The 26567-nt window shown below is 41.7% G+C and overlaps 1 protein-coding gene across 1 annotated transcript in view; it reads left to right on the top strand.

Moving 5' to 3' along the window:
* The window catches only part of gtf2e1 (general transcription factor IIE, polypeptide 1, alpha), a 35689-nt gene that overhangs the window by 1104 nt on the left and 8018 nt on the right, over positions 1–26567 (top strand). The window contains exons 2-3 of the mRNA XM_080753047.1: positions 783–940; positions 23557–23758. Of these exons, the coding sequence (XP_080609173.1) occupies positions 783–940; positions 23557–23758 (360 nt within the window). The remainder of the gene's footprint in view (positions 1–782; positions 941–23556; positions 23759–26567) is intronic.

A 26567-nucleotide genomic window follows, 5' to 3' on the forward strand; every position in this document is an offset into this window, starting at 1 on the left:
CCAGTAAGACTCCCTAATCGGGAGATAAGCGACCGTCAGGTCACATACACAAACTTCAGAAGGCAATCGTAGATTTGCAATCAGGCCCGTTGCCAGCCTAATTGGCGCTCTAAGCCAGCTCTCTACAATTCAGTGGTTTTGGGGTGATTTTTTCCGCTTTTGGGTCGGGTTGGGTGGCTCATTAACTGTTCAATATGATACAAGAGAAGGGGACGAATATACAATAGCGTCAGAAAGTTAAGTAATCACCCTCAAAATGTCAAGCCAATTCCAACTGTGCAAAAACAGAATCACTAGAGGAGAAAGTTTCAGCACTGATTTAGAGCACATAACAGGGCAGTCGGCCCTGTTATGTGGCCCTGTTTGCCATCCAAGGAGTGTGTGTGCAAAGTTTGGCATTGATAGGGCAAACGGTGGCAGAGATATGACTAGGGCAAAAGTGTGACGTGACGTGACGTGACAGACTGACTGACTGACAGCCGGTGGAGCTTTTCATAGTAACTGCGACCTGACGGTCGCAATAACAATTCTTCTACATTCTCTAATTGTGTAGACTTCTTCATAAAGTAATGAGTTAAAGGTCTAAAAATAGAAACTTGTAGATCTTTAACCTCTAATAGTCCCTAAATGTGTGTGTGTGTGTGTGTGTGTGTGTGTGTGTGTGTGTGTGTGTGTGTGTGTGTGTGTGTGTGTGTGTGTGTGTGTGTGTGTGTGTGTGTGTGTGTGTGTGTGTGTGTGTGTGTGTGTGTGTGTGTGTGTGTGTGTGTGTGTGTCCCTCCCAGACTGCTAGTCAACGTGGTCAAATACAAGCTGGACCACATGCGGCGGCGCATAGAGACGGACGAGCGAGACTCCACCAATCGCGCCTCCTTCCGCTGTCCTTGCTGCTACTCCACCTTCACAGACCTGGAGGCCAACCAGCTGTTTGACCACATGACCGGTACATTAGAAATACAACATCACAATACTTATTTTACTACTTTCTTTTTCAACCTGGCATTCTTGTTTTGGGGCTGGTCAAAAATAGAGAATAATTGAAAATCTGCAGGCTTACAAGGCCCTGCGATGTGTTGTGAGCTTGTAGATTGCCTGTATTCCATTTTCCTCGTAAGAATTATATCGTCTGTCTCATATGTCCAAAACTGGACCCTTCTACGGATTTTCAGGATTCAAAAACAGCAAAAGTAGCAGATCTACAAGCTCTAAACGCTTGGCACCACATTTCGAGCTTGTGGATCTGCTACTTTTGATGCTTTGCTGAGAGGCTATGACCATGTAGGGCATTCATTTAAAGAAAATCACCCACAGTTAAAATATGGAGATGGTTTCTGCCCAACAGCAACAATACATGGTTTAAATGGTTAAGAGACTTGAGTTAGGACCAGGCGTCAAGGTTCTGTCATTGAAACTGAAGGCAGTGGAGAGGTGAGTGAATGAATGAATGGAAAGCTTTATTTCAAACATGTTAAAATTAGGCATGCATATAAAAAAGTATAAAAAAAAATATCAAGACAAAATCAAGTAATGAAAATGCAGCAGTCACATCGCTTTAGTCCATATAGGTTTACAGTCTAATTGAATAATCTGTCGATTATGTAAACGATTAATTGATTAATTGGATACTGGCACTTTTTTGCAATGTATACCTTTACAATCTAGCTTGGAAGTTGTTTTAGGCATTTTCTAAACCAACAATAAAATAAACATTTATTCTTCCTTCAGAAATAACATTTTATTACAGCTTTGACTGTAACTCTACAAAAAAATTGTCAAGCTAAATTGTAACTAACTCTCTAACTCAAATATTGTATTTATTATTATTCATTGACATATTTTATTTTACATAAGAAAAATGACATTCGAGTCCAGTGGTTCTCAAAGTGGATTCCAGTGGATCCTATAGGAGTATAGGGGGTCTAAATCGAGTCTGTAACTCTGACAGTATACAAATGGAACCAAATGAACCCTAATGGTGATCTTGAAAACTTAAGTTACTAGTTACTTTGCAGGTATAACATATTAAATTATAAAACATATATTAACCACTTCTAACCTATTATATACATGGGCTATTTGAAAATAGCAGATCTACAAGCTCACAACACGTCAAGCTTGTGGATTGGATATTTTCAATCATTTTATTACTTTTACTTTTAGTAGCCTGGCGGGCCATCCCTCATACTGCGTTCACTCATTCCTCACAGTATGAGGTCTGGACTTCAGCAGATAGGCACCAAGTATGAGAAGTTGGCCCGATCATTTTCTGATCGGGGCCAATCAGTGACTGTGTTTCAACTGCTGTCCGCACAACAAGTGAAAAGCTTCCCCTGATTGGTCCATGTGTAGATGGTGACGTAGATGCTTGCTGCAGCATTTTCAAAACAACATGGCTGCCCTCGATGCAACGTGGTGTAACAGTTATTGCTGAAACAGTAAAACAAGCAATAAGTGAAGTTATTTCAGAGTTGGAATCAATTACAACAATTAAAAAGGAACAGGAGTATGCGCTAGCGGAGTTCATCGGCCGAAAAGACGTGTTTGCCGTTCTTCCGACTGGCTGAGAGATGTTTGCTACGTTGATTGGTTAGAGGAGTCTGTCTGTCAAGGCAAGTACTCCCGCCCACTTTTCAAGCTGCCTATCGACCTCTTTCCGCAGGAAGTTACTGGAGAATCTTTTGCACCACACTTCCGGTTAACAGCAGACATACAAGCTCACGTCGCGTCGCAGATGCAACCGTTGTGAGCTTGTAGATCACACTCGGCTGCGGCGCCGGAAGCTCCGTGCAACTTCTGCGCAATGCACGATGGGATGTTGGAAAGTTGTGGATAGCCCAAAGTCCAGATTTATATTGTGGGAAGGAACGAGTGAGTGAATGCACAGTATGAGGCTGGCTGGCTAGGCTATACTTTTAGTACTTTAAGTATGTTTTGATACCAATACTTTGGTACTTTTACTCAAGTAACATTTTTCTCCATAGCATTCACTCCACGTTCACACAATGAGGCTCACAATAGCATGTCGCTTTGAGGTTTCCAAACAGGTTGCATCGCGGCGTGATTTTGAAACACGCAGCTCATTCTGTCTTGTGAGCTTGTAGATTTATCGTTTTTTGACGGAGCACATTAGCCAGCTACTGCAGTGCACATTCGTTCAGCGTGTGTGTGTGTGTGTGTGTGTGTGTGTGAGGGGACTGGGGAAGGAGGGAATAGTAGCCTACAGAAGCTGCATGGCTCATCTCCCATGTTCATAAATCTGTGATTTATGAACAAAAAATCTTGAAAGCGTCTGCGGCCAAATACATATTATTTTGGTGGTACGGATCTTGGTCCTTCGTAGAGTCGGCCTCTGGTCCTAATGACTTAATGTAGAGCGAAAACAGAAGAGTCACTGGTATAGAGCCCTGAGGTAACTCCGGTCAACCAAGTATAGAAAGCAGGAATAGAGGTATTTCTGGGAAGCTAAGAAAGAGGCTGAATCCGTTTTAAACATGGAAAAGTACCAGATATGCTTGTCCTTGTGTGCTGTGCTGCTTACCCCCACTAGATGGCAGTCAATATCAGGCTAAATATAATTTGTCTTTATCTGATCATCTGGATAGGGCAGCTGGGACAATAACGGCATTACCATGGTTATGTGATGCACAGGGATGAACTCACTGTATTTATTTATTTATTCATTTTTTGTATTTATTTATTTCCATTCAACACTCATTGGTATATCTTTGCTGGTGAAAGTGCACGTTGTCACTGTCCAGCTCTCCTCTGAGACACAGGCAGAGTAGATCTTTTTTTACCATTATCATCAGCATTAGTGAGTATCAATTATATCCGTCTGTCTTTCAATGTTATATGAGATACTTAAAGTGTGGTTCCTGTGGAAATAAGCTTCGGCTTTCTAGGATCTCCTTTTAGTTGACCTTGTACCAGTGATTTGTACTGTCATGAAACTGTACTTTTTTCTATTGCAAACTTCTAATAAATTCTTCAATCAATCAATCAGAAGTTAGGTTGAAAATGGATGAAATCGTCCTTTAAGGCAGTGGTTCCCCGAGGGGGTCCCCAAATCATTCTGGGGGGTCCCCAGAGGATTAACTTAATGTGCAATGTTGTTTTCTCACTCAACAGTAAACAAACCATCTATATGCACACTTCTAAAGTGACAATTTAAAGACTTTTTAATACCTCTGAAATGACAATGACATTGGCCAAATTGTCAAATATTAGAGGCACAAATTGTGAAAATAGGCTATTTTCACAATAGAACCGTGTTATACAAAATGTAATGCCTCAACTCTTAGTGTTGGTCAGGGTGGTGGTCCCCAGTTAAAATATGATTATTTTGGGGGTTGCGACCTGAAAAGGTTGAGAACCACTGCTTTAAGGCAGTGGTTACCAAATATTTTAGCTCAAGAACCAAAAGAGAGATTTTATGTATCCCCGCTTCTGTTTTCACAACTTCTTAAAGTTAAAGGGATATTCCACTTTCAAAAGACCTTTGGTAATTTTATCATCTAATCAGGCTATTGTGAACACCCTGAACAGATTGCTTTTTTCATTTATTATACAATAAAAAAAAATATATATATATATATTTTTTTACGACTGACGATGTTTAAAATGGAGTTTGAAGTTCCAATGGGTGTGTATGGGAATGGGCCCTGGATGGTGGAGTCTGATAACATGAATATCAAATATCTAAATACTGAATCAAGCAAATTAAAAACTGTCCGGGGTTCCCAAAAGCCTGAATAGACGATAAAATGATAAAATGATTTTTTGGAAATTGGAATCCCTTTAATTCTTTCAAATTTGTGAAATCTAATGTTTCTTAGATTTGTTATTTATCAATTACATTCTTTTTTGGGGGAAAAAAAAGTGAGAAAACAACATTGCACATTAAGTTAATCCTCTGGGACCCCCCCCCCCCCCCCCCCCCCCCCACACACACACACCCTCGTGTTAGGATGGACTCCAGCTTCAGGCCCTCTGATAGATCTTGTTTACAAGCTGAAATCCATTTTTCCAAACCCTGATCTCGTCTGTTAGAGATGGCAGCAACGCCTGGCCTCAGAGCATGTGCTGAGCACCAGCAGTTTGCCTTGCAGCACTCTGTGCCATTTATAATTCATACGACCTGCCGTACGCCATAGGGATGGGACCATACGCCATATTATCGTTTATCGTGATAAACACTCACGATAATCGCATCGTGGAGATTTAAGTTATCGTGATATCGTCCTCCGTCATGCACTGGGATCAATTCACCTTTTATTTGCCATAGCTGCATATTCCGGTACCACTTAAATCCTTTGGTAAAAGGTACTTATAATATACGTACTTGATTGATACAGTCTTTTTTCACTCTCTGTCAAATATCTTTGCCAAAAAATAGCCGTTCTACAAGCTCACAACGCGATGCAAGGCGACGCGCTGTGAGCTTGTAGATCTGCTATTTTTTGGCAAATGTTCCATTCCAGGATAATGAATTTTGATTATCGCGATATCGTAAATCGCGATTTATTTTATCACAATAATCGTGATATGGCATGTTAATATCGTCCCATCCCTAGTAGTACACACACACACGCACGCACGCACGCACACGCGTCGCCTAAAATCTTATGATATATAGTCGACTAAAATCAGACTAAAACGAATACTTTTCAGGTGACTAAATTATGACTAAAACTAAATGACATTTTATTCAAAAGACTATGACTGAAACTAAATCAAAATTTGCTGTCGAAAACAACACTGGTGATTTCACCTTTATCCAAATGCACACAAATCACCCACCACACACTGCTACTCCCTACAGCGGTTACTGTCATGTATGTAATGTTCTATTAGGTCAACAGCCAGGGTAAAGCCTGTTAGAATCTCTCTCTCTCTCTCTCAGCTCTCATTCGAGCCGTTATTTTTTGCCCAATGGTTGCTATTCCGCTCATAACTGAAGCTCAATGAATAATAGCCTGGCGAATAATTTAAATTTCAACAGTGGCATTTGGCCAGTCTGTACTTCGGGCGGAGTGACACAGCTAAATTATAATGGTAAAAGGTATGCATGGTTGCCCATTTGGAAACGGCAGGCGCTCCAGTAAGTACAAGCTTTCATTAGTGACTCTTTGGTAAGGGTCTTGTTAGGGAATCACAAGAGAACGTGAGCAGGATTCCCAAATCATTTCACTAGTTTCTTACCGAGAGTGCAGCTGTCTCGAAAGGTTCCTTTACAGTCTACCAGAACTGATGGATGGCTGTGGGCCGATGCTTACTCCACCTTTAGAGCCAGGTTTAATTTGGTTTGTCACAACATCTTGGCAGCACTGAACAGCTGTAAAAGTAAACGGCTAAAAACAAAATAATACATGCATACTATAGGATTTTCTCTGCTCAGACTAGTGCTGGTCTGTCTGGTCAGACATTTAATTTAAGTGTTGGTCTTTAGGAAGATGACACACAGCATTGTCCCAAATCAGTCTCTGCTGAGAAGGTGACACGCTTTAAACCCATGATGTAATTGTTGTTGGACAAAACATGCAGTTCAGTGAAAACCTCTTGCCTTGTTGAATTTTCTCATTAGCACAGCTCATTTACTTGTTGTCACAGGGACATTAAAAGTGTATTTGGCAATTGGCATGGGGTTACTAATTAATGGGAATCAAGGTTGATGGGAAGTCATTTCATGAGCTTTAATGGAGGAGTTGGTAATGTCACCAAACACTCCATTCAAACGTGTGGCTTGTGACACCACAGTGGGTGGGAGGGGAGGGGCTTGTGACACCACAGTGGGTGGGAGGGGAGGGGCTTGTGACACCACAGTGGGTGGGAGGGGAGGCAATTTATTATGAACACGCCTCATTAGCCTGAGATACATTTTCCTTAATCTTTCTCTGTCACTCAAGGGAACATGAACATTCATGATCAAATTAGGAAGAGATGGGAGATGGGATCAGCTTTTAGGCTGTACTGATTACTATAAATGCATTCATTGCCACTCTGTGACTTCCTGTTCAGGTAAAGCCAAAAATGTGTAACGAAGGTACTAGTATTGAGAAAACGTAAGCCAACCGCTTTGGGCTTATTAAAAGTATTATTACTTAGTATACGTCGCTCCGGTCCCGCCCGCATCGGTAATGTCCGCGATTTGTTTACAACGCACCTTGGGCGTGCCGTGCACGCGAAGTTCCTCCATAGCAAATCCATTGAGTGACCCATAAAGAGACTTCATTTACTCAAAAAAATACATTTTGATCCCAAGGCTGGCATGTTTACAGCACAAACTGCACTCGGCTGTGCGTCGGCCATGTTACTTTCCTGGGCCCACACTGTCATGTGACTAGATGGGCTAAACGTTGAATTAAAGTGATAATCCATCGCCGCAAAAACAACCCCGCCCGGCACCAAAGAAAATTCATCCCTTAAAAAGTAAGGGGCAGCAGAAGTGTTAAGGGACTGGGTTGTTTACCTGAGGTACTTTGGAACCGTAAGAACAAAACAAAACATGGTACATTTGGTTTCCCTCATCACAGGACAGATGAGCAAGACGCACCTGTTGTTTAGTTTCTGTGTCACACCATCAATGACAGCATGTTCACCAAGTTGAAGCCATCCATTTGTAAGACACTAGCGGGAATCTGAATCATTTTTACTGGCCAAATGAGAGACACATGAGAGGATATTCTTTTCCACCAACACACACACACACACACACACACACACACACACGCACACACACACGCACACGCACACACACACACACACACACACACACACACACACACACACACACTAGGCCGTGGAGTGGTGGCCGTTCACAAACTGGGAAACCTTTGGTAACAAGCGCGCTCTTCTATCCTTTAGATCAGGGGTTTTCAAAGTGGGTGACGGGGAACCCTGGGGTGCCGCGATGGCAGTCCAGGGGTGCCGCGAGATAATTTGATTATATTTGGAATTTATTTGGACATTTGAAAAAATATTATTTAGTATAATTTTAAACTTGAAGTACAGTTATTTTCAGTCAGTTCTAACCAAAATGGCTATTATTTCAATGTTTTCCTCGCAACATAATCATTAAAATATCGTCACTGTCGGGCAGAAACCTTGTATCTCCATGTTTCAAATGTGTAAGTCTTTTGGTAAAGTAAAGCCCTGCTTCATCATACAAGACTTTCGCACAAAACTAGTGAAAACAGTCGATCTACAAGCACACACAACGCCTCGCGATGCGAGGCGTTGTGTGCTTGTAGATCTGCTGTTTTCACTAGTTTAGTACATTTTATAGATGATGAATACAAAACGACCGGTTTTGGACATACAAGGTTTCCACCCGACAACGACAATATGCTATAAATATAAGGTGCTGGGAGTGAAAATTATAATGTAGGGGTGCCTGGGATTAAAAAACATATTTATGGGGTGCCCTGAGACAAAAAAGTTTGGGAACCCCTGCTTTAGATCACAACTGAGCTGACTTAAGTTGTCTAAAAGATGGTCGTCTAAAACCGCTTGACCGATCATTTGCAAATCTTTTGCGCACCACACAGAACTTGTGCATTACCTCCACATTCTCACTCACACGAGCGCGCGCACACACACCCACACCCACACACACACACGTTTGTGTGATAACGTTTTGTGTGGATCAGAAAACCTGGTCCTCCAGAAAACTTGGGCCGGTCATACAGTATGCTCTTCACTTCCAAAGCGATGAAATGCTGCATCAGGGCAAAAGCTGATTCCCAGCACCATGAAATACGTGTGAGATCTTTCACCTGCTTCCTCTGTGGATGAATGATGCCTTCATCATTTTCTTGTCATTTCCTCTCAGCTCACCTCTCTTGTCTTGACATGCCTCCATCGGTGGGTATCATATTCAGCTGTGATGACAGTTACTGCGCGGCAGCAGACACCGATAGAGCAACTAGAAAAAGAGGACAGGAAGCTTATTGTGTGACAGCAAAGTTGATGGAATATGAAAAAATCTGACAGATCCGTCTTGACCACATGACTATTGAGACAATGTGTACAGATTTGCGTGATTTTTGGACAAACTCTGTAGGAGTGACAAAAATCTGCCTCCTGGTGGCGCTATAACAGTCTGATCTGAAACATTTGGGGCAGAGGTTCGGCTCTGGCATCCTGGGAGTTTGTTTGCCCTGTTTGTTTCAAAACTGCAAGCCAAAAGCTTGCCAAGAGCTTCTTTCCTACTGGTTGAGCGAGCTAAAGCGGGAAACAACAGCCGTTCGCTGTCACAGAATGGAAGTGAACAGGTACAGTACACATTGAGCCGATCTACAAGCTCATACGTGTGTTGTGAGCTTGTGGACGGGGATTCTCAGTGCACGTCACAGCACGCAACCAAGTATAAATCGGGCACTATTCTTCCTCAGGCGTTGGCAGAATTTCTCTGCCAAGTTTTCAAGTCTAAGAACATGACCCAAACTCAAATGGTTAACACTTTAACAGCCTGGGCCCTTTTAGAATTAATTAGAATTCCAAATATGCCGTCTTTGGCGTCTACCTCTGCCTTCAATACAATTAAAGGAAAAGCTCTAATTTATTCCTCTTATACCTTACCTATCAACCAGGGCAGGAATTTCATGGAGGCCATGAAGGCCATGGCCGTCGTTGCCCCTCAGTTTGGCCTTGTGCCCCTCAAACCAATGGCATGACCTGAGGCCACAGTGGCCTTAATTAATGCCCCAGCTGACTGTACCACTTTCTCCTCTGTATCTTTCTGGTCAATATGTAGACAGTAGACACCTATGTTTCTTTCTTGTCACGTAGACACCAGTGTCTTTTGTTGAGATTTTAAAATCTTAACTCCCCCGAGTCCCCATCTTTAAACCAATCCAGTGACTTTGATTGGTGCAGGGCTGAGCATGGATCACATCACATTGTAATGCCATCATTTATCTATTTCACTGCAAATTAGGTTATCACCCCTAACCCTTAAATTCAACAAATTATTTCAATGGACTAAAATCCTGTTGTATTTGATGGCCTTCCTGCCCTGGCATTTGGCCACTTGGCCAACACCAAAGGCCAAGTGGCCTTGCCCCTAAAATGATGAAATTCCAGGCCTGCTATCAACCGTCCCATGGCCTTTCTACAGTGGAATGTCTTCTCATTATTTATGTTTGAGAAGATCGGACTTGAAAGGAAGCACACAGCCCAATACTTTTCCCTGCTCCTCATCCCAACCCATGCAGGTCCTGAGAAGACAACAGAGCGTTAATTGGAAGACGGAGCTCACAGCTCTCATCTTGGCCTGGTGACAAAAAGTCCTCCTAGAGCCTCATTGTCTCTGAATCATAATGAAAAGTGTCACACATTGTAACGGAGAGAACATGCCTTTTATGGCTCTCTGAGGCTATTTGGCTGATAATTATGATGAAATCCATGATCCATGACCACTTTGTTCACTACCAGTGGTGGACAAAGTGGTCAAATATTACTCCACTGCAGATCTGCTACTTTTGATGCTATTGTGTGACGCTGTAGTGTAGTGTGATCAAGTACAGCATTTACGGAAAAACACAAAGTTAAAATATGGAGATAACCACTTACCAAACTTATAACCAAACTTAACCACACTTTGGTAGAGGCTTCGGTAGAGGCTTTGGGTGTGTAGTTAGTTACCTTGTCGTGATGTAACTGGTCAAATTAGCTAGATAAATCGCTCCGTTGCGCAACTTGCACAGTTGATTTAGAAGTTAAAAACTTCTAAATCAACAAGAAACCTTGTATCTCCATGTTTCAAATGTGTAGGTCTTTTGGTAAAGTAAAGCCCTGCTTCATCATACAAGACTGTCGCACAAAACTAGTGAAAACAGTCGATCTACAAGCACAAGTTTAGAAGAAAACAATCGAAAAATGTTGTCTCATTGACTTCCATTGCACGTTGTAACAGCTCTCAAATTCACTATTTTAGCTCATGAACGAATGCAAACAGAGCTGAATCTGACAATGTATAACATCACAAAACAGCACGGAAATGTAAACTTCCTGTTGATTTTACCTTTTGAAGATCCGGATCCACAGGGTCCAGTTCAGGACTTCTTCCTTCCTTCTTCCACAGAAACTGGCTAAAAACGCCAAGAATCTCCTAAAGATGCAGTTATCCTGACGGCCGGACTACACCAAAAAATGCGCGCATACGCGCGTACTGTCCGTGAAGACGCTCGCGTATGCGTAAACGCTCCAGGCTACACCAAGGAGGGAGTATATGTGAGGAAGACCAGATAGTCTGTGTACAAAACGCATACGCGTGCTTAAAAAAACGCATACGCGTGCTTAAAAAATAAAACCGATCCTATTTTTAGGGAATGCGTATCCGTGTTTCGCGCTATCCGTACGCCTGGTGTAGCCGGCTGAATTGATATACATTGGATCTATCCAAAACGCGCGCGCATACGCGTGCACGACCCGCATACACACTGACGCGTGCAAACCGGCTTGGTGTAGCCCGGCCGATAGGGTTGTGTGTCAATCCATAATAACCCATGCTTAATAGCATCATCTATAGATGTAATTTTCATGTCTAGTCATCGTCAATTCAAGGCTTTGTATGATCCTTGGGATCATCCAAAAATCATAAAAGTGTTTTCCATTATATATATTTAGTGGATCAAGGGTTGAAATTCGGGGCCTTCGTGTCTGGGCGTCACACAAAGAAAGTAACTCTTCTACGAAACATAATTTATGTCAGTACTTTGACATACAACCATCCTCAGATATGACCTTGTTCTCAATGTATTTGTGCACATTGGGGGTACCATTACCCCCAATACAAACATTCTTTGGACAAAACCAAGTCAAGCAAATGAAAGCATTCAGGGAGAGACACTGTCCAGACACAACAACATCTGCTCTCCCCTGTAACAGTTGTTTAGTTTCCTTGTGGCTACGCTTGCACCACAGACACCAAAGGCATGGCAAACCTGCAGCCTGTAGCTGCAAGGAAATTAATGTTTAGCGCCTGTTACTGTCTCAGTACTTTGATTTTTACAACGTACACTTTTTGTGTCCGCCAGGGCAAAGTGTGGCAGAAACCCTGTCTGTCCGTCCGTGTATCTCTGTGTCCGTGGGTCCGTCCGTCTGTCTGTGAGCAGCAGCTCTCTGCTGGCACCGTTGAGCCGATCGCTGCAAAACTGTCAAACACTTGTTGGAACTTAAACTACTTTTATATGGGTATGGGATAAATAAATAAAGAGCTTCAGATACTGCAGTGAGACCAATTTGTCCAAAAAATAGACTCCCCTCCCCTTTAAGAAGCCTGTATTGAAAGATAAGGAGTGATCTTCTCTCAATCTCTTTTTCTCCTTTCACTTTTGTCATTCTGTTGCACTCTGTCATTGTGTAATGGCCCCTGGCCCCTGGTGGTTTGGTCTAGTCTGGTTGGTCTCTTCACAGATTAGTCTGGCTGCTTGTCTGTGGCCGCTCCTTAACTCGGCACAGGTTTTGCTCTCCTCTCCCACCACTTTCTTTATGAAAGTTGGCAGGGCTCTATCGCTAAGTTGAAGTTCTTTTAAGATATGATGAAGGGAAAAGATTGCAAACTCGAGCTCAAAAACAGGCAGCCTAACAGACTGCCCGCTGTTCGTAGTGATCAGGTAAAAGGATGTATCCCTGAGTCTTTGTATTTAAAGGTAGAGTAAGTGATTTCATTTCACCTAAAGGGTTACTGTCACTTTAACACATTCCCTGCCAAGGGTTTTGCCAAACCTCTAAATGTCAGCCATTTCAAAAAAGAAAAAAAAAAAGAAAAAAAAAAGCTCTCGGAAGATGTCCATAGACCTTATTCACACCGTGGCCATCTTGGATCACATGACTTCCTGGGATAGCAGCCTGCATTACAAACCATTGTGAACAATGGAGCGATGGTCCCAAAATATGAGTTCTACTCAATCAATTTCTTTTTACCAAATTGACAAATGGGCAGATGACAACATCAACATCCCCAAAAGCATTAAATAGAAGGGTACATCCACAATATTCATGGTAGTTAGGTTGCAGTGTACTCTTTACAAAGACTTACTACAGTATCTGTGCAGACTAGTGCTTGCTCTGCCATCATATAGTTAATATACTGTATTGTGATTTTTGCATATTAATCAGAAACAATCTAACAACAAATAGTTAATATGATAGTTTAGCAAGCACTGCACAGATAGCAAGTCTTTGTACACAGTAGTTTGCAACCTAACTACCATGAATATGGTGGATGTACCCATCTATTTAATGCTTTTGGGGATGTTGATGTTGTCATCTGCCCATTGTCAATTTGGTCAAAAGAAATTGGTTGAATAGAACTCATATTTTGGGACCATCGCTCCATTGTTCACAATGGTTTGTAATGCAGGCTGCTATCCCAGGAAGTAATGTGATCCAAGATGGCCGCGGTGTGAATATGGTCTATTGCCCCCTTGCAGTTGGCAGAAAAATATAATCAACCCCAAGAAAAATCAATTTTTAGATTAACACACACACACACACACACACACACACACACACACACACACACACACACACACACACACACACACACACACACACACACACAATTACAGCATGTGGATGGTGGCCATTTTGGTGGCCATTTTGAAGAAGGTGTGCAGAAAGCTGATTACATGAATTCATTTTGTATATTTTTTTATCAGCATCACAGGCAGCCCAGAGAGCAGTGAATTTGCTGTCTCATATATTAGTGAACAGTGCCCCCCAGTGGCCAACAGCTGGGTACCCAAAAATGTATAAAAACGTTTTTGGCAGTTAAATTGTTAAGAATCATCTTAAAAAACAAGTTAATATTTTTATGATGTCATTGTAGGGATGCACAATTATAAGCATATCAAATGAATTGTCTGTATAGCCTGACTGTATGACTACTTACTGTACTGGTCAGCTGTTGTTGGGCAGATTACACTGAGACAGTTTCATACTGTTTCAGGATCCACACGGGAGAGAGACCACATGACCTACAGTATCATACTATTATAATTTCGGGTCTGCCAGCGGACCTTTAAGTTTCAGTTTTCATGTAGGTGACAGGCCTTCCTCCAATCATCAAGTGGGGGGCAGGCCTTGTTGCGCATAAGGCCCGCCCCCACTCGACCATGATTGGAGAAGGCCCCACATTTTTGAAAAATTAGAATTTTGCCCCGATTCTATAAGTTTCTTTTGAATCCTTCTAAGGTTTTTTGAAAAACCTATATGTTTCTATGTCAGCATTCTGGCCAGCCATCGTCAAAGAAAAGGTCCTTTTCACTTAACTGGAGCTCAGTTAGTCTGTTCTTGAGAGACTACTATGTCAGTGGTTCTCAAATGTTTTCATGTGAAGGACCCCCAAACTGATATTTATTTGGCCACGGACCCCCATCTCAAAATATCTACCGGTAGTTCCAGGGACCACCCCCAGAAGCAAAATTTTAGTTACAAACGTTTGCTTTAAAAATACATATATTCAAAGATTTGCACACATTTTCACAACTTTTTCAAAAATAGCAGATCTACAAGCTCGCAGCGCGGCACTGGGTGCTGTGGGGTCTATGAGCTTGTATATCTGCGATTTTTCAATAGTTAACGCATTCAATAATTCTAGGCCTAAATGGGTTAAAACAAGGAAAAAGTGTTTTAACACTTGCACTGTGCTGCTCTGCTCTGCTAGTGCCTGGCCCTGCACACACACTTAATTATGCCAGCGTTAATACAAATGTTAAATTAAAAATATAAATAACTAGAAGCAGTGCTCTTCCGAGTGGCGCTATAATAGGCCAATGTAAAAAAGGGTGGCATGTGTTCTTCGGCAATCTTAGACCTTTCATAGCAGTCGGACGCTGCATGCATGATTTGAGGCATTGTGTTCCAAAAATGTGTTTTGGTAAAGTCTACCTGCTGGTGGCGCTATAACAGGCCAATGTGAAAAGGGTAGCATTTGTTCCTTGACGTAGTGGGAATATGTGTGGCAAATTTCATGGTAATCGCAAGCTGCGTTGATGATTTGAGGCATTTTGTTAAAAACTGAGCAATCCTGCAAACTTTGAAAGCCAATATTAGCCAATTCACCCTTTGTTAGCCTTATGGTTGGTTCTTGACTGACCAACCAGAAGGCTCTATCTGCCTTGACCCGCCTTGGTTCTGCCTTTTTTGTGTTGAATTTGCTAAAATATAATTTTTGAAAAAAAAGAAGAAAAAAAAGAAATAACAATATGAAGCAACTGAATTAAAATGGTAGTGGATGAAGTGTCCCACCAAGACACTACAACCAATGGGGGTGAAGAGGTGCGGGACAACAGGCGGGACTTGACAAAGGGTGAATTAGGATGGAATATGAAATATCAGACGGATCGGACTTGATCACATGACTATAGAGATACTGTGTACTGATTTGCATGATTGTTGGAGAAACTCTGATGGAGTAATAGAAAATAATGTATTTTACATAAGTTGTCCTCCTGGTGGCGCTATAAAAGGCAAATGTGAAAAATGCAGGGCTTTATCCTTAGCCTCTAGGGAGTTTGGATACAAAGTTTTCCACTTAGTGTAGGATGGAGTTGTAAAAACACAAATTGCCCTGTTATAGCGCCACCATGAGGCTGATTTGAGAAATTTGAAGTGGCATTTCTTCCTTGGCCTAGTGGGAATGTGCGCGCCCAATTTCACCAAGATTGCACGCTGTGTTCCTGATTTGAGGCATTTTGTTCAAAACGGAGCAATCCTGCAAACTTTGTCTTTGGAAGCCAATTGTAGCCAATCAGGATGGAATATGGAAAATCGGACAGATCCATATTGATCACATGACTGTAGAGATACTGTCTACCGATTTTAGGAGTTGTGGACAAAATCTCTGAGAGTATTGTACAGAAATGTGTTTTACAAACATCGGCCTCATGGTGGCGCTAGAACAGGTTCTGAATTGGCATCCAGGGAGTGTGTGTTCTCATTTTGGCAGCGACCGGGCCAACAGCACCGGAGATTAGCTGGTAACAAACTGGATGGACGCACGCACGGACGGACGCACGGACGGACGGACGGACGGACGGACGGACAGGGGCGAAAACATACTCTCCCCCAAGCCTTCGGCTGGTGGAGACAATAATAATATTGCTCAATAATAATAAGACAATAATAATATTGCTCCACTTGATCGAATTGGTGATTGATCATTATCAGGTGATCAGACTTAGGTGATCGGTTCCAAAAAACCTGATCGAACCATCTCTAATCGTAAATGTGTACTTTGCCACCTCAGCCCTTTCCTGTGGCGTGAAGGCTAGTTTGGGTCACAGGCTGTAATAACCATGAGATATATTGTGATATATACACTCAACCTAAGAACTTGCATGTTGACTGACAGAATAACTGTGTTTACGTGTCTGTGAGTGCACCTGCATATTTTGATATTTTTGTTTTTATACAGTGTTTGGTATTTTCAATCTCTTGAACACAGTTGTTTGTTTGAAAATGGGATTTGTGTTTTCTCTTCCCCCATGAAAATGATGCTGCAGTCACAACACAATCCTGCAAATCACATCAATGCTTTTTTTCCCTTTCTTTTTTGTAAAAAAAAAAGTAAAACTAGATGATAAAAAACTAGCACATTGACAACACGCTTTTGAATCAGAATGCAGTTTCAACAAAACAGCTGTATCTGAAGTTCAATGTAGGTTATATAGGTGGTATATCGTCGTCGTCGGGTGGAAACCTTGTATGTCCAAAACCGTTGCTTTTTTATTATTTAAAAACATAATATTTAAAAATCTACAAGCACACAACGCCTCGTGATGCCGGGGAGGCGTCGTGTGCATGTAGATCTGCTATCATACACATTTGAAACTCGGAGACACAAGGTTTCTGCCCGACAGCGTCATATGAGGTTTTTGCACATCTCAGAGAACCTGATAATGGCTCCATCACATTTCCAGCTCTGTGTGTGATTGAGGGTTTGTGTACGCGCACACATCATCCCATCTTGGCCCTCAATTGGCTGCCCTCGGCAGAGAAAATGACTGCATTTATGTCTGTTTACTTTCTTTTTTGCTCTGTGAAATTGCCTCCTTGTCCGTGACAAACTATGATGGTCACCTAGTAGCGATGGGACGATATGAACATTTCATATCAGGATTATTGTATCAAAAGAAATCGCGATTTACAATATTATCGCAATAATCAAAATCCATTATCCTGGGGCGGAACATTTGCCAAAAAATAGCCGATCTACAAGCTCACAACGCGTCGCGTTTGCGACGCGTTGTGAGCTTGTAGATCGGCTATTTTTTGGCAAAGACATCTGATAGAGTGAAAAAAAGACTGTATCAAGTACGTCTGTTATTACGTTATTAAGTACCTTTTACCAATTATAAGTGGTACCGGATACGCAGTTCAGAAAATTAAAGGTTAATTGATCCCAGTGCATGACGGAGGACGATATCACGATAAATTAAATCTCCACGATACGATTATCGTGAGTGTTTTTTTATCACGATAAACGATAATATCGCTTATCGTCCCATCCCTATCACCTAGTTTGATCTCGTTGCTGTCACGGGTAGAAAACCTTGCATGTTCAAAACCAGTCACGTTTCATTGTTTTAAAAATATAAAAAAATTGTGAAAAGACGAGCTCGCAAGTGAGCGTGCAGATCGTCTACTTATGTGCGATACTCCGTGTTGTGATGAAACGGGGCATTCATTTAGGGATAAAAACATGTTGAATGGAGATATAAGGTTTCTTCGATAAGTTGAAGTTCTTTTAATGTATGACGAGGGAAAACAAACACACTCGAAGCTCAAAAACGGGCAGCCTAACAGACAAAACAAAATTGCACCTCTATAAGCCTGCAGATGATTTTTAGACAAATACTATGGTAACAGAAAACAGTATTCATTTCTGTTTGGCTAATCACCATTCTAAGCAAAGCTTGTGATTTATTTAAACTGCATGTAGACGATGAATACAGATTAGCTTAGATGTTTGTCGGCATAGAAAGTGGTTACCAAGACAACACATCTTTTGCTTGCCTATTTTATCTAGCCATCTTGAAATGGGTCTGAGTTTGTGAATCCGGAGCTAATCTTGCATTAACCAATTCAGAACGGGTACACAGTATTGTGTATTATGATTTTCTGCTTTAACTATTGAAAAATAGCAGATATACAAGCTCACAGCGCGCTGAGCTTTTAGATCTGCTATTTTTGAAAAATCGTGAACATTTGAATTTTGACCCGATTCTGTTAGTGTCTTTTGAATCCTTCTAACGTTTTTTGAAAAACCTATGTTTCTATCTCAGTGGTTCTCAAACTTTTTCATGTGAAGGACCACCAAAATGATATGTATTTGGCCACAGACTCCCATCTCAAAATATTTACTTCCAGGGACCCCTCAGAAGCAAAATTTGAGTTACATTACTTTAAAAATACATATATTCAAAGATTTGCCCACGTTCTCATGACTTTTCAAAAATAGCAGATTTAGAAGCTCACAGCGCAGCACTCAGTGCCACGCTGTGAGCTTGTATATCTGCTATTTTTCAATATCTAAAGCACTCAATAATTCTAGGCCTAAATGGCTTAATGTTATCCGCACAACAGAAAAGTGAAGCTTTTTGTCATGCTTCCCTTGCCATCACAATATATTAGGGGTGTAATGATACATTTTAACAATTACGATACGCATCGCAATTACATGTATTGAATACATGGTTGACGATACGATACATGGACGATATTGGTTCATTCATGGTGATACGATATAGTAACTATTTAGCAAAGAAATTAAATCTGTGTGAAACGTGTCAATAGTGCATGTTAAGGGAAAGATCTATTATTATGGATATAAATAATTAAACACTGTGATTCTCTAGCAAATACATGGACATTATATTTCAACACATAATGGACAAACCCGCACCTTGACATGAACACAGAGATTACACACATTTATCGATAGACCAAGAGTAGCTATATGGAGAAGTAATTGAACACTTCTTTTTCATTTTTGCTATATACAAGGCACAAATACTTTGTTTCCATACAATCAATTATTTGCACTGCTAAACGATTCAATACCGATTCTGCATTGTAAAACGATACCGATACGATACAAAGCCAAAACGGTACGATATATGCTTTTGCATATCGATATAGTAGATCATTGCAAATTAAAATCAATTTTTCTATTCAGTTACTATATCGTTACACCCCTACAGTACAATATATACTATAAAGTACCTTATCTCTTCTCCAAATGATTTGGTGTACGCTTACTTCATGAATAAATATTTCACATATTTCTTTTTAGGCTGCTCTGACTCCCGCAATTCTGGTTTCTCTAAAAAGTGACTTGCGCCCACTGAGGCCGTGGGGCTTGGATGCTTATTCTTGTGCATCATGACAGATTAACGCCAACGAGTAGCCGATACATCAGCACAGTGTGTGCACTCCGTCTCGGAATTGGAATGTATTTTTTTTTGTGGGGGGGGGGGGGGGGGGGGGGACGGCCCCTTCCCCCTCCCCGACCGTCGTCTGTATGTATCTGAGGCCCCTAATACGTTATTACATTTTCTGAGGTGTTGAAAAATGGGGATTGAATATGTGTTCAGTCATTCTCATGCTGCGATCCCAACTTGTTTTCTCATTCTGGTCTGTGTTTCAGGGCGTGATGTAAACTCATGTATACACACTCTTGGGCCAGATTTGTTCTCTGTGTGGCTGTGAATGTTGTTGCCCTCCCCACTTGTTGTTCTTATGTCTGTGAGTGTGCATGTGCCGTGCATATACACACACACACTGCGCACACAGGGGTTTGTGTTACTGTACATTTTAGAACAGTGATTTTATGAATGCCCCGTTTCTAATAAATGTAGCCATTTTTAACTGTAAGCCTAAAACTGAAAAGCAGATCTATGAGCTATTTTGTAGTTTGTACGCACGCATGCACGCTAGGAAATTCACAAATAGTGATTTTTAGTATTCGAATTATTCAACCTCAAAGTATTCGAATAGTCGAATATTCGACAGGACTGGCCAAACTGTCAAATATTAAGTAAGCAAGAGGCGAACGTTGCGAGGCGTTGTGAGCATGTAGATCAGCTATTTTCACAATATTTATCTGCGGAACCGAGTCACATAAATAATACCTACAATTCCAAGTGCTTGTCAGGGTAGGGGGTCCCCGGTTCAAATATGTTTATTTTGGGGGTCACGGCCTAAAAAGGTTTGAGAACCCCTGGTATAGAGCATTAACAAACTAATTTTTATTACTTCCTATCTAGCCAAGCTTTATAAACTATATCCAAAAAAATAAGCGAATATTCGACTTCGGTGAACAACGCCGATTAGTGACTTTGATATTACGCACGCACGCACACTCGGCAGACACAGGATCTGTGGTCAAGCTGGAATAGCTCCCATTACTGGGACTGAAAATAGCCAGAGAGGCAGATGGCCCTGTAAACATCCACCAGGAAGTCAGTGTGTGTATGTGTGTGTGTGCAGGGGCGTCACAAGGGGTAGGAAAGTGGGACTGAGTTACTGGGGCCCAAGGTGGAGGGGCCCTAATAACTTTATCTCGGTGCCGCGCTGTGAGCTTGTATATCTGCTATTTTTGAAAAGTTGTGAAAATGTGTGAAAATCTTTGAATATATGTATTTTTTAAGCGAACATTTCTAACTCAAACTTTGCTTCTGGGGGGGGGTCCCCCAGAAGCAAATACATATCCAAATACATATCATCTTGGGGGTCCTTGACATAGGTTTCTTGCACACATTTTCACGATTTTTCAAAAATAGCAGATATACAAGCTCGCAGCGCGGCACTCGGTGCCGCGCTGTGAGCTTGTATATCTGCTATTTTTCAATAGTTAACATTCATGGGGGGCCCGCAGTGAATCCTTGTACCCAGGGCCCAGAATCTGGTGTGACGCCCCTGTGTGTGTGTGTGTGTGTGTGTGCGTGTGTTGCTGTACTTGTGAGGACCAAACGTCCCCGTAGGTACATTACAAATGAAGAACCTTAGACCTTGTGAGGACCATCTTCCTGGTCCTCCCGAGAGAAATGGTTGTTTTATGACGATCTAGAACAGACCTGGGCATTGTGCGGCCCGGGGGCCGTATGCGGGCGGCCCTTTGGTTCACTCTGACCGGCCCTTGTAGGGTTATTGCCAAATTACAAAATAAACTTTTTTTAAATTTTACCTCATGCATGGACTGCATTTCTTTTATTTTGACGTTTTTTATTCACGTACATATGGACGCAATGCGTACATCAGCACGTGTGCGTGATCAATGGATGTTGTCTCAATAACAAGCAGGTGGTCAGAACTGGTCACAAGTCAAGACGACCTGCCTTACCTTACCCATCAAAAATGGCTAAAGTGGCAAAAAAAGAAAAGTCGATGCAGAATGCCGGGTTTTCAACAAAAATTTGACTGCGAAGTATTTATTTACTGAAGTCAGAGGTAAAGCTGTGTGTTTAGTTTGTGGGGAGCACATCTTGCGGGGAGCACTGCCTTTTGTCCCGGCCACAAAATATTTTCTGTTGTTCATGTGGCCCCATGGGAAAAATTATTTCCCACCCCTACTCTAAGTGGTACTAACCCAGGGGTTCTCAAACTTTTTGATCTCACGACCCCATATTATTAGCGAAAGTTTTTGGCGACCCCATCACCCCCCGACTGCACATACGCGTGACGCGTTCCCTGTGTGCAGCCCCTCCCCCTAGTTGTAATGTAAACTGAAGCATTTGGCCAAAATATAGAACAGTTTCTTAACTCTTTTACCGCTTCAGACGTTCCCGTTCGCCCCAATTTTCAACCCAGCTCGTTGCCAATACGGCTCGTTCTTTTTACCTTGTCTGATGACTGTAAGATGAGGGGTCGCGCTGCTGTGTACAGTAAAAACATCTCCCGTAACGCTGCTCTCAAAAATCCACCGCACGTTAGCAATAATGGAGTCCCAAATCACTTCCTGGCTGTTTTCTGTGGATCTGATCTAGAAAATGCATTTCTATGCTCTGAATGTATGGCAAGCGGAGCGGCCCAATTCTTGCATAAGGCTGCCCTCTGCCGCCATTTTGGCCAAAGTACACATTTGAGCGTCCATCGTAAAATGAATTAGTTTAGAAAGAATCAATAGATAATTTTCTATAACATCGCAAAGGTAAGCTGCTTTTTGCTGGCCCCAATAAATAAATAATAACGTCTTGCAGTAGAACCGTTAATAGTCCAGGCAGCTTTCGATTTTATCTTTGGACGTGGCGTTTTTTTCTCATTTGTCTGTGACACAACGGTGTTGCAACTGTCTGGTTGTCTGTCTCTGTGAGAATGATCTCCACTCTCACTTGTTAATGTTCGTTCGTGATCCGTTATCTAACTCCGCAAGCTGCGGGGCTGGATAGATAGAACCAAATGGACCCATGGACTCCATGTATTTACCGCGAGTAACAAAAACACCCACAATGGCTGTTTTAAGACACCTGCTCACATTGAACATAATTCCACTGCAGTGTCTTGTTGCGTTTCTCTGCTTCTCCTCCTTCGGGGTGGGAGGCAGAGTGTAGTCGAGTTGCCCACCTGTAGTCCTGTTGGTCGCTTTAAATCTATGGTTGGTGGCGACGGCCACACTTCTTTTTTTTACCGTTTCTTGATAAAACCAAGCCAATGCGCGACCCCACTGTCACCTGCCCGCGACCCCACTTTGGGTCGGGACCCATAGTTTTAGAACCGCTGTACTAACCTGAGGCTAGGCTTGTGAATATTGAGCGTTATGAACAACACATACACAATCCGCGGCCAACTTTCGTCTTATCTGCTATGTTGGCTAATCTGCTGGGTAGAGTTTGCCCAGGCAATTGGCTTAGGCAATTTGCACTGGGTGAAAAATGGTTACAAAATCGTGGGATAAAAATGTAGCAAAAAGAATAAATAACGTAATCGTGACAGCACACACACACACACACACACACACACACACACACACACACACACACACACACACACACACACACACACACACACACTAGGGCATTCACCAAATATTCAAATATTCGAATATTCAAATATAAAAGTTGCTATTCGACGTTGTTCACCGAAGACGAATATTCGCTTATTTTTACTTTTTTATGGTTTTCTCTTAGTTTATAAAGCTTAGCTAGATAGGAAGTCATAAAAATGAGTTGTCAAAGCCCCTGGTGGATGAATTTGTTAATGCTCTATACCAGGGGTTCTCAAACCTTTTTAGGCCGTGACCCCCAAAATAAACATATTTGAACTGGGGACCCCCACCCTGACAAGCACTTGGAATTGTAGATATTACATTTAATGTGACTCGGTTCCGCAGATAAATATTGTGAAAATAGCAGGCGTTGTGAGCATGTAGATCTGCTATTTTCACAATGTTGGCCTCTTGCTTACTTAATATTTGACAGTTTGGCCAGTCCTGTCGAATATTCGACTATTCGAATACTTTGAGATCGAATAATTTGAATACTAAAAATCACTATTCGTGAAAGCCCTAACACACACACATGCTCATCAATGTGTCCCTGTGCCCTCCCTTAGCGACGTTCCGCTGTACGTTCTGTCAGACGGAGGTGGAGGAGGACGAGTCTGCCGTGCCCAAAAAGGACGCCAAGACCCTGGTGGCCCGCTTCAACGACCAGATAGAACCCATCTATCTGCTGCTCCGCGAGACCGAGGACATCAACCTGTCACAGGACCTGCTGGAGCCCGAGCCCGGAGAGATCCCCGCCCTCAGACAGAGGTGTGTGTGTGTGTGTGTGTGTGTGTGTGTTAGGGCATGAATGACTTGTGATTTTTGCAAGTCGACTCGACTCAGTAAAAAGTTGAGTTGAAGTCGACTTTATCGTTTGATGACGTCATCACATCACACACGACCCCCCAATTGTTTTGGAGGGTCCCCAGATAATTAACTTAATGTGAAACATTGTTTTCTCACTCAACTGTAAACAAACCAACATAAAGTTTAAGTGTATAGAGGGTATCTTCACATTTCTAAAGTGCCAATTTAAGGACTTTTTAATACCTCTAAAATGGCAAATTAAACATTGTCCAAATTGTCAAATATATAGAGGCAGAAATTGTGAAAATAGCCAATAGCCAATGATCACAACGCCTCGCATCGCGAGGCGTTGTGATCATGTAGATCTGCTATTTTCACAATAGAAAGTATATATATATATATATATATATATATATATATATATATTTTTTTTTTTTTTTTTACTTCGACTTTCGACTTTCTCTGGTGGGAGTCAACTTGTGTAATGAAGTCGGCTGAGTCGCCTTGTCGACTTTTTCGTTAATGCCCTAGTGCAGGGATGTCAAAGATACGGCCCGAGATGATTCAATCCGGCCCCAGCCTTGTAGAGCAGACATTTCTGAGCATTTAGAAAAAAAAGTAAGTCTCTAGCCCATTCCTGTCAAGAGTTATGATTTTTTTAAAGAATTAACCAACTAATGCTCTCTGCAGTCTAGCTTTCTCTCCCCTCAATCAGCCACCAGGTGCAGACAATCGACTTGATTGATTGGAATGTTAAGTGATCAGCATTCAGCACTCTCTCTCTGAAGATGACAGCATTGCTATAGGAATGGGGGGAGGGTGGGTCTGGCTATGAATATATCTGAACATACCTTCAATATCCGAACTGTACTCAAAGATTACACATATTAGGCATGAAAATTAATGTTGTTAAGAAAATAACTTATTTTTCAAAACTTTGAAAAATAATGATAAAAGTTTTATTATTCACTGATATTTTCTGAATATTCCATTATTGTTCATTACTCAAAATAAAATAAAATAAAAATAATTATTGTCCTGCATCAAACAAAATCTTTTGTAGCCATTTACAAATTATAACAGGGACTGTATCAGAAATTGAATTATTCTATTATAAAAAGATTCATTTTTATTGGCAATTAAACAAATAGCATTTTTTGTAGCAAATTTCTTGTAGGCTGCAACTGTAATACCAATAATAAAAGTAGCTATTTTATTTAATAAGGAACACAATTTATAAAATGATACATGATAAAATGAGCTATACTGCTAGCTATAGCCGTGACTGAGACAACAGGAAGAAAAACAGAGCAAACATGTGTGCGTGCCATCCGATCCGCGACACCGCTGCGGCCCTCATCAAGTCACCTTTCGTCCAATGCGGCCCTCAACCCCAAAATGAGTTCGACACCCCTGCCCTAGTGTGTGTGTGTGTGATGACAAATGTTCGTCGATCAGTTTCACTGATGCAAACTGTGCTGACTAAGACTAAATATATTATAAAATCAGGCATTACAACACCATCAAGGCCCGCCAAAATGCATTTATTTTACTAAATTAACTGTAGATTTAGTCGAAAAAAACCTTTTTGATATTTAGTCAATACATATATCCATTTTTTGGTCCTTGGCACTGAAACGTTTGAGAACTACTGTTGTAGATCAGCTATTTTTGGCAAATAGATTAGAGCTGTCTTCGACTCAGGATTTTACAAGTCGAGTCGCCGGGGTTATTCTGACGCGTCGACGAATCGTTTATGTAAAAAAAGTAAAAAAAAAAAAAAAGAAAAAAAAAAGGGAGTGGAGACGTGACGCATTGATAGCCCGGTACAACAGCTGTTATAAACCACATATGATGGGTGGATTCTCTGCTTTGAAAACTGCCTGATTGTAATGATTTTATGCCTCTCCAAGGCTAAAGGAACAGGGCTAAAGCACTTCCTTTAGGAGGAAAAACACCAACAAACGTAGGCTAAAGGGTAACAATTATGTAACATCACTGCGTCGATGTAGAACGGCACACGGCTGCATCGCAATGCAAGCAAGTTGTCTTAATCTAAAACTTTTTGGAAGTCTCAGTTGGAACTGTTACCCCTGCAACCCTATTCCGGATAAGCGGTTGAAGATGGATGGATGGATGGATGGATAAAACTTTTTAAGTAGTCCTCTACTCCACCACAGTCCTCAGCCTGAGACCACCACCACAGTGCCACACTCAGCGGCAATGAGTGAAGTGTATCGCGCTGCTGCTTCTTGGCTGCTCTAGCTGTAACAAGTAGAATAACAACACTTTGACGCATTTCCTCTCAAAGCGGTTAGCTTCAAAATAAGAGCCTCCTGTAATATGACCAAGGAAACTTTCAGGTCACGTGAACTGGTTTTATTTTTAAGTCTAGTACAAGTTCGTATGTATGGACTAAATAAGAAGTACATGACAGTCCAGTCCAGCGCTCTCATGTGATAAAATATATATATATTTTCGACGGCTCGACTCAATTGGAGTCGATTCCGGGGGCTTAAAACGACACGCCGATTTGTCGAATTTTAGAAGACAGCCACCTAGACACTAGACGAGGAAACGTTCCAAGTAGAGTTGTAACTCAAGTCCATTTTCCTCAGAGACTAGAGGGTTTCCGTGGTTATGTAATAGCAGTATCCCCGCTGGGCCCAAGGCCTGTGCCAGGCGTGCCGTTTAAACACTTCCCATTTTCGGTTCCCGCCGGGGGACGCTGTGGGTGCTGGGGGCATGTTTCTCCCTCTGTGTCATCAGC

This window comes from Nannobrachium achirus, assembly GCF_963921795.1.
Source record: "Nannobrachium achirus genome assembly, chromosome: 22".
Lineage (NCBI taxonomy): Eukaryota > Metazoa > Chordata > Actinopteri > Myctophiformes > Myctophidae > Nannobrachium > Nannobrachium achirus.